The following is a 15762-nucleotide window of genomic DNA, read 5'->3' as shown; positions in this document are numbered from 1 at the left end:
TTGACTGGTACTGTTTAACGGTGGTTCACTCACCGGGTGGAGGGAGTCCATGTGGGACTCTTGGTATATGTACACTACCAGTCAAAAGTTTGGAAACACCTTCTCATTGAAGGGTTTGTATTTATTGTAATTATTGTAAACACTGTAGATTAATACTGAAGACATCAAAACTATGAAAGAACATATATGGAATTATTTAATTCATAAAAAAGTGTTAAACAAAGCAGAATATGTTTTATATTTTAGATTCTGTAAAGTAGCCCCCTTTGTCCTTCATGACAGCTTTGCACACTCTTGGTATTCTCTCAGTCTGCTTCATGAAGTGGTCTCCAGGAATGGTTTCTCTCAGTCTGCTTCATGAAGTGGTCTCCTGGAATGGTTTCTAATGAACATGAGCCTTGTCAAGAGTTCATTTGTAGAATGACTTGCCTTCTTAATGTGTTTGAGACCATCAGTTGTGTTGTTCAGAGGTAGGGTTAGTACACAATGGATAGCCCTATTTGGCTACTGTTGTAATCCAGATTTGATGTCTTTAGTATTAACCTGCAATGTTGAAAATACTTAAAATAAATAAAAACCATTGAATGAGAAGGGGTGTCCAAACTTTTGAAACGAAAATATTAAAGCTATTAAAGGTGACATATCACGCTTTTTTCATCAACATATATTGGTCTAAGAGGTCCCCAAAACATGTCTTTAAAGTTTATGCTCAAAAAAACACTTTGAAATCAGATTTTGGTCTGCCTGAAAAGTCCTCTTCTTCAGCCCTCCTCAGAACAGTCTGTTTTCTCTCTGACCACGCCCCCTCAGGAAGTGGATGTGGCCTTGGCTCTCCAGGACGTTGATCTAATGTTTACATGTTGGCTGAATATACACGGCTGCTCACAGACCCGCGTTACTTCAACCCTCTGAATCTGATCCAGAATCTGATCCTGACGGAGAGGCGCCTGCAGCAGGACTTTTCTGAACCATTGGTCACAGATTTAGTGTTTCTTGTTTTATTTGTCAGTATGTAGACGTGTGTCTTGGTACACAGCTACAGCTACGAACATGTAGCTATGTGGCTATGCTAACTAGCGCTAGCACTTTTCCATGAAAAATAAAAATCATCCACTAGATCTTCAAATCTGCAGACGTGGGGAGTCAAACCGACCTTTGTGTTTGTTAAGACAGCCTACAACTAGCATGCCTCCCTCCTAAGCTCCTTGTTAGCACACATGTGTGCAGGGAATGAAAAACAGAGGAGGGGTTGAGTTGTATTTTATACAGTCTATGGGCTGAACAAGCTCCGAGCTCTGACTTCCTGTTACAGACCGGATGGCGTTGTGACGTATGAAAAACACTGAAAACTGAAACGGCTGGTTTCAGCACACATTTACAGAAAGGTGGAGAAATCAGAACAGGGGCAGAATGGATTCTTTTCATTTTCGGGGGGTTTGTAGACAGGGACACATATTTCAGGGAGAGAACCATTAAAAAGTCCATTTTACATGATATGTCACCTTTAACTGTTCATTTGTGATTTCATCCTTTAACAGAGGATACATTAAGCTAACACCAGGGCCTTACTGAATGTAAAATGATAAAGCGAGCTCGTCACCATGATGTGTTCATATCCATTTTTATTATCTCCATACAAAGCAGTGTGAAAATATCACATCTTAAACTGTCAGACACACACTGAGGATACATCTCACCAACTTATCAGTTTAAGGGAACAAACAGGAGTCATTATATTCAGATATAATGCAGACAAAATGATTAGAAAGTGATATAACAAGCCCACACTCAAACTTCTGCTTCTTAGTTTCCCATCAGTGTTCCTCTAAACCGTCATATTTTAACATCATTCTGTTTTTTAAAGTCAGAGAAACAACACTAACAGTCGACCCTCAGATGAATATTTGTGGTTCTGAAAGCACACAGATTTAAGGCAGACAGATGAAGGGTAAAGACGTCCAGGTCAGGGTCAGGATCTGGTTCAGTCTGGTAGTTTAAAGTGGATGTGTCCTGGTTTTCAGATCTCTCTCTGCTCCTCTACCAGGAAGGAGATTTTTGGAGCTTAAAAAATGACATTTAAGAATGAACAGCGACCTCCTTTCTACCTCACTTCTCATGAAACTTTTAAAAAATGTACTCCAGAGAGATCCAAATAATGATATATATTGACCAATTTTGTTTATATCATAACAAAGATAAATTCTTTTATTGTTCTTCTAACAGGAAGTGGTTTGGAGTAAAGACAGCAGGTGAGAGAGATCACCTGACGTCATGAACAGGGTCTCAGTTTGAGAAAAACCTCCTGAGAGGATCTGAAGTCTTCAGGATGATCACTTCACACACTGACGCTCTGAGTGTGTGTGTGTGTAACTAGAGTCCTGTGATCTCACACACAGCTCACAGTCTGATTGGCTGCAGAGAGTGTGACATCACTACGTGGTCCTGCTCTTGGAGGCGGGCTCTGTCTCCTGCTCGTACTCGATCTCCACGTACGCTCGCTTCTTCCTCGCCGCCGAGCCGTTAGCGGGAGATTTTCCCTTCGACTTGGAGGCCTTCTTCTTCGTCGTCTCGACCTCCATCTCCTCTTCATCCTCTTCCTCATCCTCCTCTTCACTGGATTCCTCCCCGTCCTGGTCCTCCTCATCACTGCTCGTCCTCAGTTTGTTCATTTCCTGAGAGAGGAAGAAACACGTTCACATTAGAGACATTTGGATCACTGGTGAGGAGAGGTGCAGAGGTAACCGGGCGGCGTCGTTAGAAGGAGAAAGGGTTCGTACGACCAGAGCATCAAACGTACGAAGCTCCGAAATGAGCAAAGACATTTTAAAGACCATTTAAGACCAAGCTTCTAAGAAGCTGGGACAGATATCGCCATCCTGCTGAAACAAACACGTGGACTGAGATGACTTTTATTTATCGTGTGTTTTGATTCTAACTTTGATACTTAAAACTACTTAGTACTTTGTACCTAAAATCTCTAAAAGTAGTATGGGAGGTAGAACCTTCCGTTATCAGGCCCCTCTCCTTTGGAATCATCTACCAGTCAGGGTCCGGGAGGCAGACACCCTCTCCACTTTTAAGAGTAGACTTAAAACTTTCCTTTTTGATAAAGCTTATAGTTAAGCTGGATCAGGCTTGGACCAGCTTTTGTCATGCTGCTATAGGCCTAGACTGCCGGGGGAACTGGCACACTGACACTGGGATCCTAGCTCACCTTCTTCCCCCCAACCCCTTCATCACTTACTTTAACTCTGCCTGTCCCATTAAAGTTACTAACCATAGACCTTTCTGGAGTCCCTGAGCTCCATTGTCTCGTAGATTCCTCTGAGCTGCCGTAGACGTCCTCCTGCTGTGGACGATCTGGACTCCAGCGGCAACAGCTTCTACGACTCGTCTCATCACTATCACCTCTCTCTCTTACTCCCCTCTATCTGTCTTTCCAGACCCAACTCAGTCGAGGCATGATGGCTGTCTAACATGAGTCTGGTCCTGCTGGAGGTTTCTGCCTGTTAAAAGGAAGTTTTTCCTCACCACTGTAACTAGCTAAATACTGCGATGTGCAATGCTCATGATGGATTAAGGTGGGGTCAGACTGAGTCTTACCCTGTCTTGGTGTTGGGTCTCTGTTCATAATTTGACATAGAGTGGTCTAGACCTCCTATGTTTGTAAAAGCGTCTTGAGATAACGTTTGTTGTGATTTGGCGCTATACAAATAAAGATTGATTGATTGATTGATTGATTGATACTTCCCATCTGTTAGCATGAAGGAGGCGGGCTTTATGACACATCCTGCAGCTCTTAGTATTTTGGCTTCAATTTAGAGGAGCTGTCATGTCGTCCATTTTTAATCCAGCCTATGTTTCCAGTTAAATGTGTATCCTTATATTTCATGTGTTACCGGTGAAGATGCTTTATGAATCGATCGGTTCATTTACCTCAAAGTCACTCAGGTCGCTCTCCTCTATCTCGTCTTCAGCCACAAACTCACTCTGCCCGACGTCCTGCCGACAGAGAGGAGACACGCTCAGCAACAACATCAAACATGGAGCGTGCCGTCAAACAGATGTAACAAAGATTTACCTTGTCATCCTCTTCCTCCTCCTCTTCCTCCTCTTCCTCTGACTCGCTGTCTGCATCCTGCTGCTCCAGAGCTCTGTCGAAGGCGTGGACCGGGAAGTTGTAAATGTCTCCGTACTGAAGGAAAAATAAAAACCTGTTAATACAACTTGTTTACTTTAACCGTCCTGTTATCCTTGGGGTCAATTGGACCCCATTCAATGTTTAACGTCTCTAAATTAATGACTAACATCTTTTTTTTGTCTTCATATTTCATGACTTTTCCTCATTTAATGGGGAGAACTGGGAAAAAATCAAATTGAAATGTTGATGTGTTCCAATTTCCTGTGAAAAAAATTATGCATGGGGTTCCTTGGGGTCAATTTGACCCAATGCTGTTTTAGCTGTATATAACATAAGAAATATTAACATTTTACACACATTTGTTTTAGTTGTTTCGGATGATATTGAGGTAACTATAACATACATTTTTATAAACTAAAAGAAACATAAAGTTCCTGAAACATAAACCTGGGTAACAATCAGTTTCTGGAGGTTTAAACTGCTGGGGTCAAATTGACCTTAAGGATAAAAGATGTTGGTAAATTTGAGGGTAACAGGAGAGTTAAACAAGTGAAGCTTGGTTCCAAGGCAACAAAGACGTTTCAACACGGCTTTAAAATCCTTTTGAACTCAAAAAGCCGTGGCAGAGATCGGCCGGTGTTTTGGTTTAAACGGCGACCCTGTTAACTGGAGACTCTCAGCCGGATGCATCCCTCATAAACGTCTTTAGACGATCATTAAATATCTGATGAGGATATTTTGAAATCTTAATAAAAACTAAACTAGTTTGCATTCCCAGGAACTCCCTCTGTGTTTCAACAGCTGTGTAAACTCCACAAACACTGACACGTTCAGCTGAAGGTCTCCAGTTTACAGGGTCACTTTTAAAACCGGAACACCGGGAGAGACGCATTCAAGGTGGGCTGAGAGAAGACTACTGTTACAAGCTGCTAAATCAAGAGAATCACAGCTTCTTCTTTTGAAAAGTACACACACATACAAAAAAGATAGAACAAATAAAAACTAATGAAAGAAAGAGAAATCAAGTGAATCACAGATGTGTGTGATGTTATTGTGGACGGAGGGTGGAATAAAAACACTGCGGTTAATCTACCAATCAGACACGTTCAACATTGCAGGCCCCGCCCCCTGAAAGTCCCGGGACCTTTGTAAAGTACTACCCCCTAGCAGGGTTTTTTTAAGGGGGAGATTATCTACCCCTGAACTAAATTTAGACCCTGGGTCCACCGGTCGAAACACTTGTAGTTCAGAGGTAAAGTCCCTCTGGTTGAAAAACGCCTTAAACAAGCTAAATGCTAATATTAGCTAAAGTAAGAACATTAGTTGATTGGTCGTACCGTTCCCTGTTTGAGTCTCTCCAGCAGCTCCTTCTCGATGGCGTTGTCCAGCTGAGCGGCGATCAGAGCTTTCTCCTGCAAACACAAACAAAGAGAGGTTAATACACCTTTAACGTCTGACTCTTCAACATGTGACGGGTTCACAGCTCAGGAAGAACACGCACCTCTTTCCTCTTCTCTCGCTGCTCCACCTTTCGACTGAGAGGAACCAGCTTTCTCCTGAAACACAGAACCAGAACCAAAATCAGACTCAGACGGCCTCACGGAGGAAGAACAAGAAGCATGAGGTGTTTCATCGTAGTCTGCACCACGTCATCGTACTCACTGTCTCTTGAGGACCAGTTTGCGCATGCGGATCAGGTACTGGGTGATTTTGGTGAAACGTTGTTTACATTTGTGTCGGATGAATCGAGGCCAGTAGATCAAACTCTCATCGATCTGCTCCAGAGCTTTCTCATAGTTCTTACTGAGCTTCACCTGAACACACACACACACGTAAAGGTTACGTGAGCACACAGGACATCTGTAAACACACTTCAACACATCTCTGAGCCTTGACTTTGTAGTCGTATTAAAGGTGACATATCATGCAGAATGGACTTTTTAATGGTTCTCTCCCTGAAATATGTGTCCCTGTCTACAAACCCCCTGAGAATGAAAAGAATCCATTCTGCCCCTGTTCTGATTTCTCCACCTTTCTGTAAATGTGTGCTGAAACCAGCCGTTTCAGTTTTCAGTGTTTTTGTTACGTCACAACGCCATCCAGTCTGTAACAGGAAGTCAGAGCTCGGAGCTTGTTCAGCCCATAGACTGTATAAAATACAACTCAACCCCTCCTCTGTTTTTCATTCCCTGCACACATGTGTGCTAACAAGGAGCTTAGGAGGGAGGCATGCTAGTTGTAGGCTGTCTTAATAAACACAAAGGTCGGTTTGACTCCCCACGTCTGCAGATTTGAAGATCTAGTGGATGATTTTTATTTATCATGGATAAGTGCTAGCGCTAGTTAGCATAGCCACATAGCTACATGTTGGTAGCTGTGTACCAAGACACACGTCGACATACTGATAAATAAAACAACAAGAAACACTAAATCTGTGACCAATGGTTCAGAAAGGTCCTGCTGCAGGCGCCTCTCCGTCAGGATCAGATTCTGGATCAGATTCAGAGGGTTGAAGTAACGCGATCTCTGAGCAGCTGTGTATATTCAGCCAACATGTAAACATTAGATCAACATGCTGGAGAGCCGAGGCCACACCCACTTCCTGAGGGGGCGTGGTCAGAGGGAAAAAAGACCGTTCTGAGGAGGACTGAAGAAGAGGACTTTTTCAGGCAGACCAAAATCTGATTTCAAAGTGTTTTTTTGAGCATAAACTTTAGAGACATGTTTTGGGGACCTCTTAGACCAATATATGTTGATGAAAAAAGCGTGATATGTCACCTTTAAGTTAAGTTAGGATAATAAAACTTGATGGATTAACACAAAATGATCAGAGTAAGTCGATGAAGTCCAGAGTCGCCTCCTCCTCACCTTCTCCCACATCCTGGCGGGGAACGCCGCCCTCTCGATCACCTTCATGTAGAGGAAACACTGACCTACAACACAAACACACACACACAGTTATCAGAGACTGTTTCTGGAGTTTGTTGTGACAGATTAATAAAACGATACTCGTTCATGTAAACAGACACAAAGTCAACAGAACAGTATAAACGTGTGTCTCTTCACCTTTCTCCTCTCTGATGGTGGCGTACTGACTGTTGGCCAGCGGGCAGGACGAGCGGTTACACAGTCCTGTGATGTTGTATTCATTACGACAGAAGTTCTGACTCTTCGTTCTGCAGGAAGAGATGAGAGAAGACGTTTAGTTGTTTCACATCAATCCTCCATCTGATCTTTATATTTCTTGGTTTGTTTTTTTCGAACACGTTATTTTAAAATTTTCTTTTATAACAAAACAGCAGGATTGCCAAAAACTGGCATTAAACAAGTGGTCACGACTTTAAACAAATTACACAAGACAAAAGATAAACAAAGAAAAATAAATAGGTTACATATGAAGTAATGTGTTTATAACAAAATCTACTTAACTGATATCACTTAGAAGGGAATATGAAGATGCTGACAGAGTATTATCAAACTCTTTTCCATAAATTTCACTTATCAGTTCTTTTATTTAGATTAATAACTGCAGATTGTGACATCCAGTTACTTGAGTACAACCATTAAAATATCACAAGTGATCTCCTATTTAAACAACTTTAAAACAGAGTCAGGAAGAAAACAATATAGAGTTTAAGAAAGTAACTTACTTGACTTTGAAGGAGCAGAACTGTTTGTTCCCAATGATATCCCAGATCACCTACAGGAGGCAGATTCAACACGTTACAAACATCACCTGAGCTTCATTTAAAACCTTAGTATGTGTAATTATAATTCATGATGATATAAATTTACACAGCCCCATGTTTGTCTTATGAATGTAAGGACTCATATGGAGAAAATATCCACATGTTGACAAACTACAGTGAGATCTGAGGACTCTTAATACAAAAAGCATGGTGTGTGAAAGCGTGGAAAAAGACAGGAAACATCACAAAATAGAAAATAAATAAAAGTTTAGAAAAAGCATGTTAATGCCGAATCAGAGGTTAAATAAAACTGAACCTATCTGTGTCTACATCGAGGTTCTTAAAGTTGAAAATGTTCACACTGAGGGGAAATAACCTTAAATTACACTTTTTTATCACCACGTCTGGTGACTATTGAGATGTTAGAACTAGCTAACTTAGTGTGTCAACAGCTCATTAAATATGATATTTTTATACACTTATATTTCAGACAGCTGTCATTATTTAGTATAGAGTCTGATCTGACAGAAGGAGATGAAAACGTGACTTAAACATCACGTTGTTAAGTAGTTACCGGTTAGCTAACGTTAGCTTCACAGTGCAGAGCACACTGCTAGCTTCAGGTGGATTTAACACACTTACGTCATCACACTGCATCTTTGTTTCCTTGTTTTCCTGATCACAACTTCAACACTGAGGTGTGGTGAACAGTTCAAGAGGTAGTTAGAGAGAATAATGAAGATAGAGAGCAGTTATTTCTGTCGTCGGAGCCACATGGACGGTCAGGGAGCCACCATCTTTGTTTGCATGGGTTAAGATCTCGCGTGTCATGACGTCAGAGCAAAGAGGAAAGAGTCTCGCGATATTTGACGACAAAACTACAGATTCAACTTTTATTTGAATATGATGAAACAATTTAGTATTTTTCATGTGTTAATTAACAAAAGTAAGTTTCTATAATACAAGAGTGTAAAAAAGAAGATTAATTACATTTTAATATTTAGAATTTATTCGATTTTTAATAAAAAAAAAAAAAAAGAGGAATCCAAGTTTTAAAAAAACGTCACACTGATCCAAACTATTACTCACCATCAGTGTCCGAATCAGCATTTTATATCTTCTACTGAAACATGATAATTTCTTTTTTTTTAATTAGGGAATTTATATAATTTTTATCTCATATTTTTGTTATATAAGCAAAAAAATGTTATTAGTACTTTATTTTATGTCAATGCTAATCAATTTTAAAAGTGTTGATAAAATACCAACAAATATTTATTCAATTCAATTCAAATATATATATATAATTTTATGGTATAGGCAAGGCAAGTTTATTTATAAAGCACCATTCATACAAAGAGCATTTCAAAGTGCTTTACAGAGTTAAAAACAGAAACCAGAACAGTAACAATCAACAAAAAACATACAGCAAACACTTCAAACATTAACATTTAATATGCGGCCAGTTATGTTTGATCTACTCCCTCTCTCTCTCTCTCTCTCTCTCTCTCTCTCTCTCTCTCTCTCTCTCTCTCTCTCTCTCTGTACTTATGTAACTTAAAGGTCCTGTGAGGAGTTTTGAACTGTCTGAGAAACAGACTGAAAATGATACTGATGCCTCTTTATGACCTTCAATAGCAAACGAGACCATCAGCAGCAACACTGACACCTTCTCTGTTGTCATGTTTAATGCCTGAAACCGCCCTGAGGGGGTAGGTGTCAGACCAGATGATGGACATCTCACTTCAGAAACACCCTTTATTTGACTGTTTTCATGGAAAATAATCACATTGCCTAATAAAGTTGTCTGTTAAAAGGCAACAGGGTGAGGATTTTGTTGAAAACACTACTTTTGCATGTAAAGGACAAGAGATAAGAGGTATCACTTTGTCCACAAGGGGGCGCCAGAATCGATACAAAACAAAAGTTCCTCACAGCAGCTTTAACGTACATAGTAAATAGTTTGGGGTCTTATTATTAATTTAAATTAGGAGGGATAATTATAAATAATATAAAAATATACATATATTTTATTTATTTACATATATATTATTTTATTTGTTTAAAAAAACAAAAAAAAAAATATATATATAGATGTAGATATATATACAGTATATTCTCGTTTTAATTTTTTTGTCTGTTTTCTTTTTTCTGTATCGTATTGTCATTATGTGTCTTGAGTGTTTGTAACAGCTAACACATTTCCAATCAGAAATATTTTAAAAGTGTTGATAAAATGCAGTTCAAATTGTTAAATATCCAAAAAAGTTGACTTTTATTATTTATGTTGCCATTCACTAAATATCACATGTATTTAAACGTAGTTTTCCGTAAAGTTATAAAACTCAAATAATGAAACTGAACCAGGATGAATGGTTACATTTGTTATGCTTGTTTTACTTTGATAAAAATAAGTGATTTTGATATACATGCACGACCTGACCTGAAATGTACTAAATACGGCTGTATAAGTAAAGACTAATAACAAAATTTGTGTCACCAGCGAGTCAAGTATTTTTGTTCCTTCTTCTATAATTTGATTATGTAATTAATATCCAGTCCAGGATCAGAAAGGCTGAGGCGCAGAGCGTAACAAGGTAAGGGCTGCACCTCTCACAGATAGACTGTGAACACACCAATCATCATTCTCATGAACTGGAAAGATCATGCTTTCAAGACGGCGTAGACACAAACTGTGACTCCTCTCCACCTTTCTCAGTCGTGGTGTTACATTTATTCATGTTTGTAAATGAGAACTGGTTCTCAAACATTTTTACCTGATAAAATAAAGGTCTAATGAAATTATATTTTATTTCATTCACATATACATATATATATATTCCACTGCTAATTTATATTAAAAGTGTTGAAAAGAAGAGGAATTTAATTATTCATTGCGGCTTTCACTACATATCAATTTATTCAAACTTTTTTGTTAAGTTACACGATTCAGATAATTTAACTGAACCAGTAAGAATAATCAGAAGAATCAGAATCAGCTTTATTGGCCAGGTATGCTTGAACACACAAGGAATTTGACTTTGGGAATCTGTGCTCTCTTTGTACAAGGCATAAGAAGAAGACATACAAATAAAAATAAAAATCTAATAATAATAACTTCAGCTATAAATACAGAAGAACAACAATCAGGCATGACTAATATGTACAGACTAAAATAATATGATAAAGTGCAGTGGTGAGTAGCAGAGGTAGTTTTTACATTATAAAAGTAGTAGTTAAATAATACAAAAATAGAAATATGGAATTCTGCTTGGAGAATTGTTGCATTGTATATTTACATGTATATTTACAGAGAGTATTGATCTGACAGGTATGACACTGTTATGGTTTAGTGTTCATCAGAACACATAACATAATTATGTTTGATGTTTGGCTTTGATAAAATAAATTATTTTGATTCAATATTTCCACAAGGTTTCACTACATACACGGACCTGACCTTAAATAGACTAAATATATCTGTTTAACATACAATGATTGAAACTGTTTAACCAGATGATTAAGTATTTTCATTAAATGGTCATTAAATCGATCGGACAATGTATCTGACTTCCAGTTCAGGATCAGAAAGGCTGAGGCGCAGAGCGTAACAAGGTGAGGGCTGCACCTCTCACAGATAGACTGTGAACACACCAATCATCATTCTCATGAACTGGAAAGATCATGCTTTCAAGATGGCGTAGACACAACCTGTGACTCCTCTCCACCTTTCTCAGTCATGAGAAAGGTGGAGAGGTATTTTATTCATTCTAAGTATATATATATATTCCACAGCTAATTTATATTAAAAGTTTCGAAGTGTTGATTAAAATAATAAAATATATATATTTTTTTTTATTTTATCTTTTTTTTTTTTTTTTTTTATATGATATATATATTTATACAATTGTATTTATTTTGCATATATATGTTAATTTTTGTTTCCACGTTTCATTTTGTTCTGGGTTTTGTTGTTATTATGTGAAAATAATGAAGATAATGAATTTCAAATCAGAAATAAAAAAAGTGTTGATAAAACATGGATCAAAGTGTTAGATAAGAGGAATTTAATTATTCATAATGGCTTTCACTACATATCACATGTATTCAAACTTAATTTTTCGTTTGGTAAGTTTGTTTCACTTTCATAAAAGAAATTATTTTTTACATATTTTTCACCAGGATTTCACTAAGCACACTACCTGACCTGAAATTCATTGCTTATGTTTCTTTGCCTTGTAATGTTTGGAATTAGTTACTCAGATCCTACTTTATTTCAAATCGACTTTCATACAGTGGATCGGACAACATGTCTAAGTTCCAGTCCAGGATCAGAAAGGCTGAGGCGCAGAGCGTAACAAGGTGAGGGCTGCACCTCTCACAGATAGACTGTGATAACACCAATCATCATTCTCATGAACTGGAAAGATCATGCTTTCAAGATGGCGTAGACACAATCCGTAACTCCTCTCCACCTTTCTCATGACTGAGAAAGGTGGAGAGGTATTTTATTTATTCTAAGTATATATATATATTTCCACAGCTAATTTATATTAAAAGTGTTGAAGTGTTGATTACAATAATAAAATATATTTTTTATTTTATGTTTTATTTTTAAAAATGTTTTATATGATATATATATTTATACAATTGTATTTATTTTGCATGTATATGTTAATTATTGTTTCCACGTTTCATTTTGTTCTGGGTTTTGTTGTTATTATGTGAAAATAATGAAGATAATGAATTTCAAATCAGAAATAAAAAAAGTGTTGATAAAACATGGTTCAAATTGTTAGATATCCAGAAAGAGGAATTTAATAATTCATAATGGCTTTCACTAAATATCACATGTATTCAAACTTAATTTTTCGTTTGGTAAGTTTGTTTCACTTTGATCAAATAAATTAATTTTTCAATATTTTTTACCAGGATTTCACTAAGCACACTACCTGACCTGATATTCATTGCTTGCGTTTCTTTACCTTGGTATGATTTAAATCAGCTAGGCAGATCTTACTTTCTTTCAATTCGACTTTCATACAGTGGATCAGACAACGTGTCTAAGTTCCAGTCCAGGATCAGAAAGGCTGAGGCGCAGAGCGTAACAAGGTGAGGGCTGCACCTCTCACAGATAGACTGTGATAACACCAATCATCATTCTCATGAACTGGAAAGATCATGCTTTCAAGATGGCGTAGACACAGTCTGTAACTCCTCTCCACCTTTCTCAGTCATGGTGTTAAATTTTCAAACCACAAAAATTCATTTTCCCACAACAAATAAAGTAAAACACAGTTTACAACACTTCTTATAATCTTGACATTTATTCTAAAAGTTAAAACACTAAAAAACACAATTATTTGATCTGGCTGCAGAGGTGCATTGTGGGTGGGAATGCTGTAAAATTGAGCAACAGCGCCCCCCTGTGCCCGGGAGGATAACTACACTCACATGTTCATATGATGTGTTGAATATTCTTCTCTATTCAAGGACTCTGGTTCAGACTCTTCATATTTCAAGCCTGTAATCAGTATCAAAAGTAAGCCATGAACACAACATTGAGTTATTAAACACGCCACAGCTACATTATACCATTAGATAGTTTAATTACAGCTAATTATCATGACTTAATAGCTGCTAGCATGTTCTCTTTTATTCAGTCTTTATTTAAAAAATGAGCTTAAGCTGTAATTAAATGCTGTACTGTTAAAATTACACTTACCTTCATCATGTAGTGAAGTAGAGGAAGGAAAAACATTGATGACTACTACAATAAACCAGAGCCATTCATCTTTAATTATAATATCTAACAGTATACACTACACACACATCTACTTTTTTTTTTACTATTATTTTGTAGAATTACAGTAATATATTTTAGGATTTTGTGCTTTTTAATAGATTCAAATAATTCTGACCCTACTTAAATATTCTCTGAAATTTTCTGATTTTAATTTGACTCTTGAAATGTTAAAATTGTTTTATAAAAATATACATTTCCCTTTGCACTATCTATTTATTGATCTATTCGGACTATGGACTAGGTGTTTTCAAGAATCTTGGGTTTTTTTGCCTCTGAGTCTGATGGCTGTATTGTTGTTTTGTGATGTTGGCTGAGTCTAATTAAAACGTTAAAAATATATATATACATTTCCATCCATGAAATCCGTGAAACTGGTGTTAGCTGGCTGACTTTGAATAATAAACATCAGTAAATAAGAAGTCCAGCTCTAGAATTTTATAGATCAACAAACATGATGAAACCTCATGAATCACAATGTGATGGTGGCTCTGTTGCTTCTATTTTTTACACTGCTCACCTGTTTTATATTTCTTTATTTCAGTAATACATTCACTACCAGTCAACGGTTTGGACACACTTTCTCATTCAAGGGTTTGTATTTATTGTAATTATTGTAAACACTGTAGATTAATACTGAAGACATCAAAACTATGAAAGAACATATATGGAATTATTTAATTTTTTAAAAAAGTGTTAAATAAAGCAGAATATGTTTAATATTTTAGATTCTGTAAAGTAGCCCCCTTTTTCCTTCATGACAGCTTTGCACACTCTTGGTATTCTCTCAGTCTGCTTCATGAAGTGGTCTCTTGGAATGGTATTCTCTCAGTCTGCTTCATGAAGTGGTCTCTTGGAATGGTATTCTCTCAGTCTGCTTCATGAAGTGGTCTCTTGGAATGGTATTCTCTCAGTCTGCTTCATGAAGTGGTCTCCTGGAATGGTTTCTCTCAGTCTGCTTCATGAAGTGGTCTCCTGGAATGGTTTCTCTCAGTCTGCTTGAATGAAGTGGTATCCTGGAATGGTTTCTCTCAGTCTGCTTCATGAAGTGGTCTCCTTGAATGGTTTCTCTCAGTCCGCTTCATGAAGAGGTCTCCTGGAAAGGTTTCTCTCAGTCTGCTTCATGAAGTGGTCTCTTGGAATGGTATTCTCTCAGTCTGCTTCATGAAGTGGTCTCCTGGAATGGTATTCTCTCAGTCTGCTTCATGAAGTGGTCTCCTGGAATGGTATTCTCTCAGTCTGCTTCATGAAGTGGTCTCCTGGAATGGTTTCTCTCAGTCTGCTTGAATGAAGTGGTATCCTGGAATGGTTTCTCTCAGTCCGCTTCATGAAGAGGTCTCCTGGAAAGGTTTCTCTCAGTCTGCTTCATGAAGTGGTCTCCTGGAATGGTATTCTCTCAGTCTGCTTTATGAAGTGGTCTCCTGGAATGGTTTCTCTCAGTCTGCTTCATGAAGTGGTCTCCTGGAATGGTTTCTGTCAGTCTGCTTCATGAAGTGGTCGCTTGGAACGGTATTCTCTCAGTCTGCTTCATGAAGTGGTCTCCTGGAATGGTATTCTCTCAGTCTGCTTCATGAAGTGGTCTCCTGGAATGGTATTCTCTCAGTCTGCTTCATGAAGTGGTCTCTTGGAATGGTATTCTCTCAGTCTGCTTCATGAAGTGGTCTCCTGGAATGGTTTCTCTCAGTCCGCTTCATGAAGTGGTCTCCTGGAATGGTATCTCTCAGTCCGCTTCATGAAGTGGTCTCCTGGAATGGTATTCTCTCAGTCTGCTTCATGAAGTGGTCTCCTGGAATGGTATTCTCTCAGTCTGCTTCATGAAGTGGTCTCCTGGAATGGTTTCTCTCAGTCTGCTTCATGAAGTGGTCTCCTGGAATGGTATTCTCTCAGTCTGCTTCATGAAGTGGTCTCCTGGAATGGTATTCTCTCAGTCTGCTTCATGAAGTGGTCTCCTGGAATGGTATTCTCTCAGTCTGCTTCATGAAGTGGTCTCCTGGAATGGTATTCTCTCAGTCTGCTTCATGAAGTGGTCTCCTGGAATGGTTTCTCTCAGTCTGCTTCATGTAGTGGTCTCCTGGAATGGTATTCTCTCAGTCTGCTTCATGAAGTGGTCTCCTGGAATGGTATTCTCT

At 38.1% G+C, this 15762-nt stretch overlaps 1 protein-coding gene and 4 non-coding genes across 5 annotated transcripts; all 5 read right to left on the bottom strand.

Annotated features, from left to right (window-relative positions):
• Nucleotides 1-1602: 1602 nt before the first annotated feature.
• On the bottom strand, nt 1603-8678 carry mak16 (MAK16 homolog (S. cerevisiae)). Its single transcript, XM_034692501.1, has 10 exons — nt 8473-8678; nt 7792-7841; nt 7208-7317; nt 7010-7074; nt 5804-5955; nt 5643-5697; nt 5479-5553; nt 4082-4195; nt 3937-4002; nt 1603-2672 (listed from the first exon to the last, which is right to left on the bottom strand). The coding sequence occupies exons 1-10, from the start codon at nt 8485-8487 to the stop codon at nt 2433-2435; spliced, it is 942 nt and encodes a 313-aa protein (XP_034548392.1). The 5' UTR covers nt 8488-8678; the 3' UTR covers nt 1603-2432.
• Nucleotides 8679-10394: 1716 nt separating this feature from the next.
• Nucleotides 10395-10495, bottom strand: LOC117819661. The gene has a single exon (XR_004632598.1). It is a non-coding gene; the product is annotated as a small nucleolar RNA U13 (small nucleolar RNA).
• A 917-nt stretch (nt 10496-11412) lies between these two features.
• LOC117819662 lies at nt 11413-11513 on the bottom strand. The gene has a single exon (XR_004632599.1). It is a non-coding gene; the product is annotated as a small nucleolar RNA U13 (small nucleolar RNA).
• A 646-nt stretch (nt 11514-12159) lies between these two features.
• Nucleotides 12160-12260, bottom strand: LOC117819664. Its single transcript, XR_004632601.1, has one exon. It is a non-coding gene; the product is annotated as a small nucleolar RNA U13 (small nucleolar RNA).
• Nucleotides 12261-12909: 649 nt separating this feature from the next.
• Nucleotides 12910-13010, bottom strand: LOC117819663. Its single transcript, XR_004632600.1, has one exon. It is a non-coding gene; the product is annotated as a small nucleolar RNA U13 (small nucleolar RNA).
• Between the last annotated feature and the right edge of the window lie 2752 nt (nt 13011-15762).

Source organism: Notolabrus celidotus, chromosome 9 (assembly GCF_009762535.1).
Source record: "Notolabrus celidotus isolate fNotCel1 chromosome 9, fNotCel1.pri, whole genome shotgun sequence".
Taxonomy (NCBI): domain Eukaryota; kingdom Metazoa; phylum Chordata; class Actinopteri; order Labriformes; family Labridae; genus Notolabrus; species Notolabrus celidotus.
The sequence above is the reverse complement of the archived record's forward strand: the minus strand, read 5'-3'. Positions and strand labels throughout refer to the sequence as shown.

Coding starts and splice junctions, on each gene's coding strand:
- mak16 (XM_034692501.1), bottom strand. Junction 5,698..5,803: donor AAACTGGTCCTCAAGAGACA/GTGAGTACGATG, acceptor TCTGTGTTTCAG/GAGAAAGCTGGTTCCTCTCA. Junction 4,196..5,478: donor AGAGACTCAAACAGGGAACG/GTACGACCAATC, acceptor TTTTTCCTTCAG/TACGGAGACATTTACAACTT.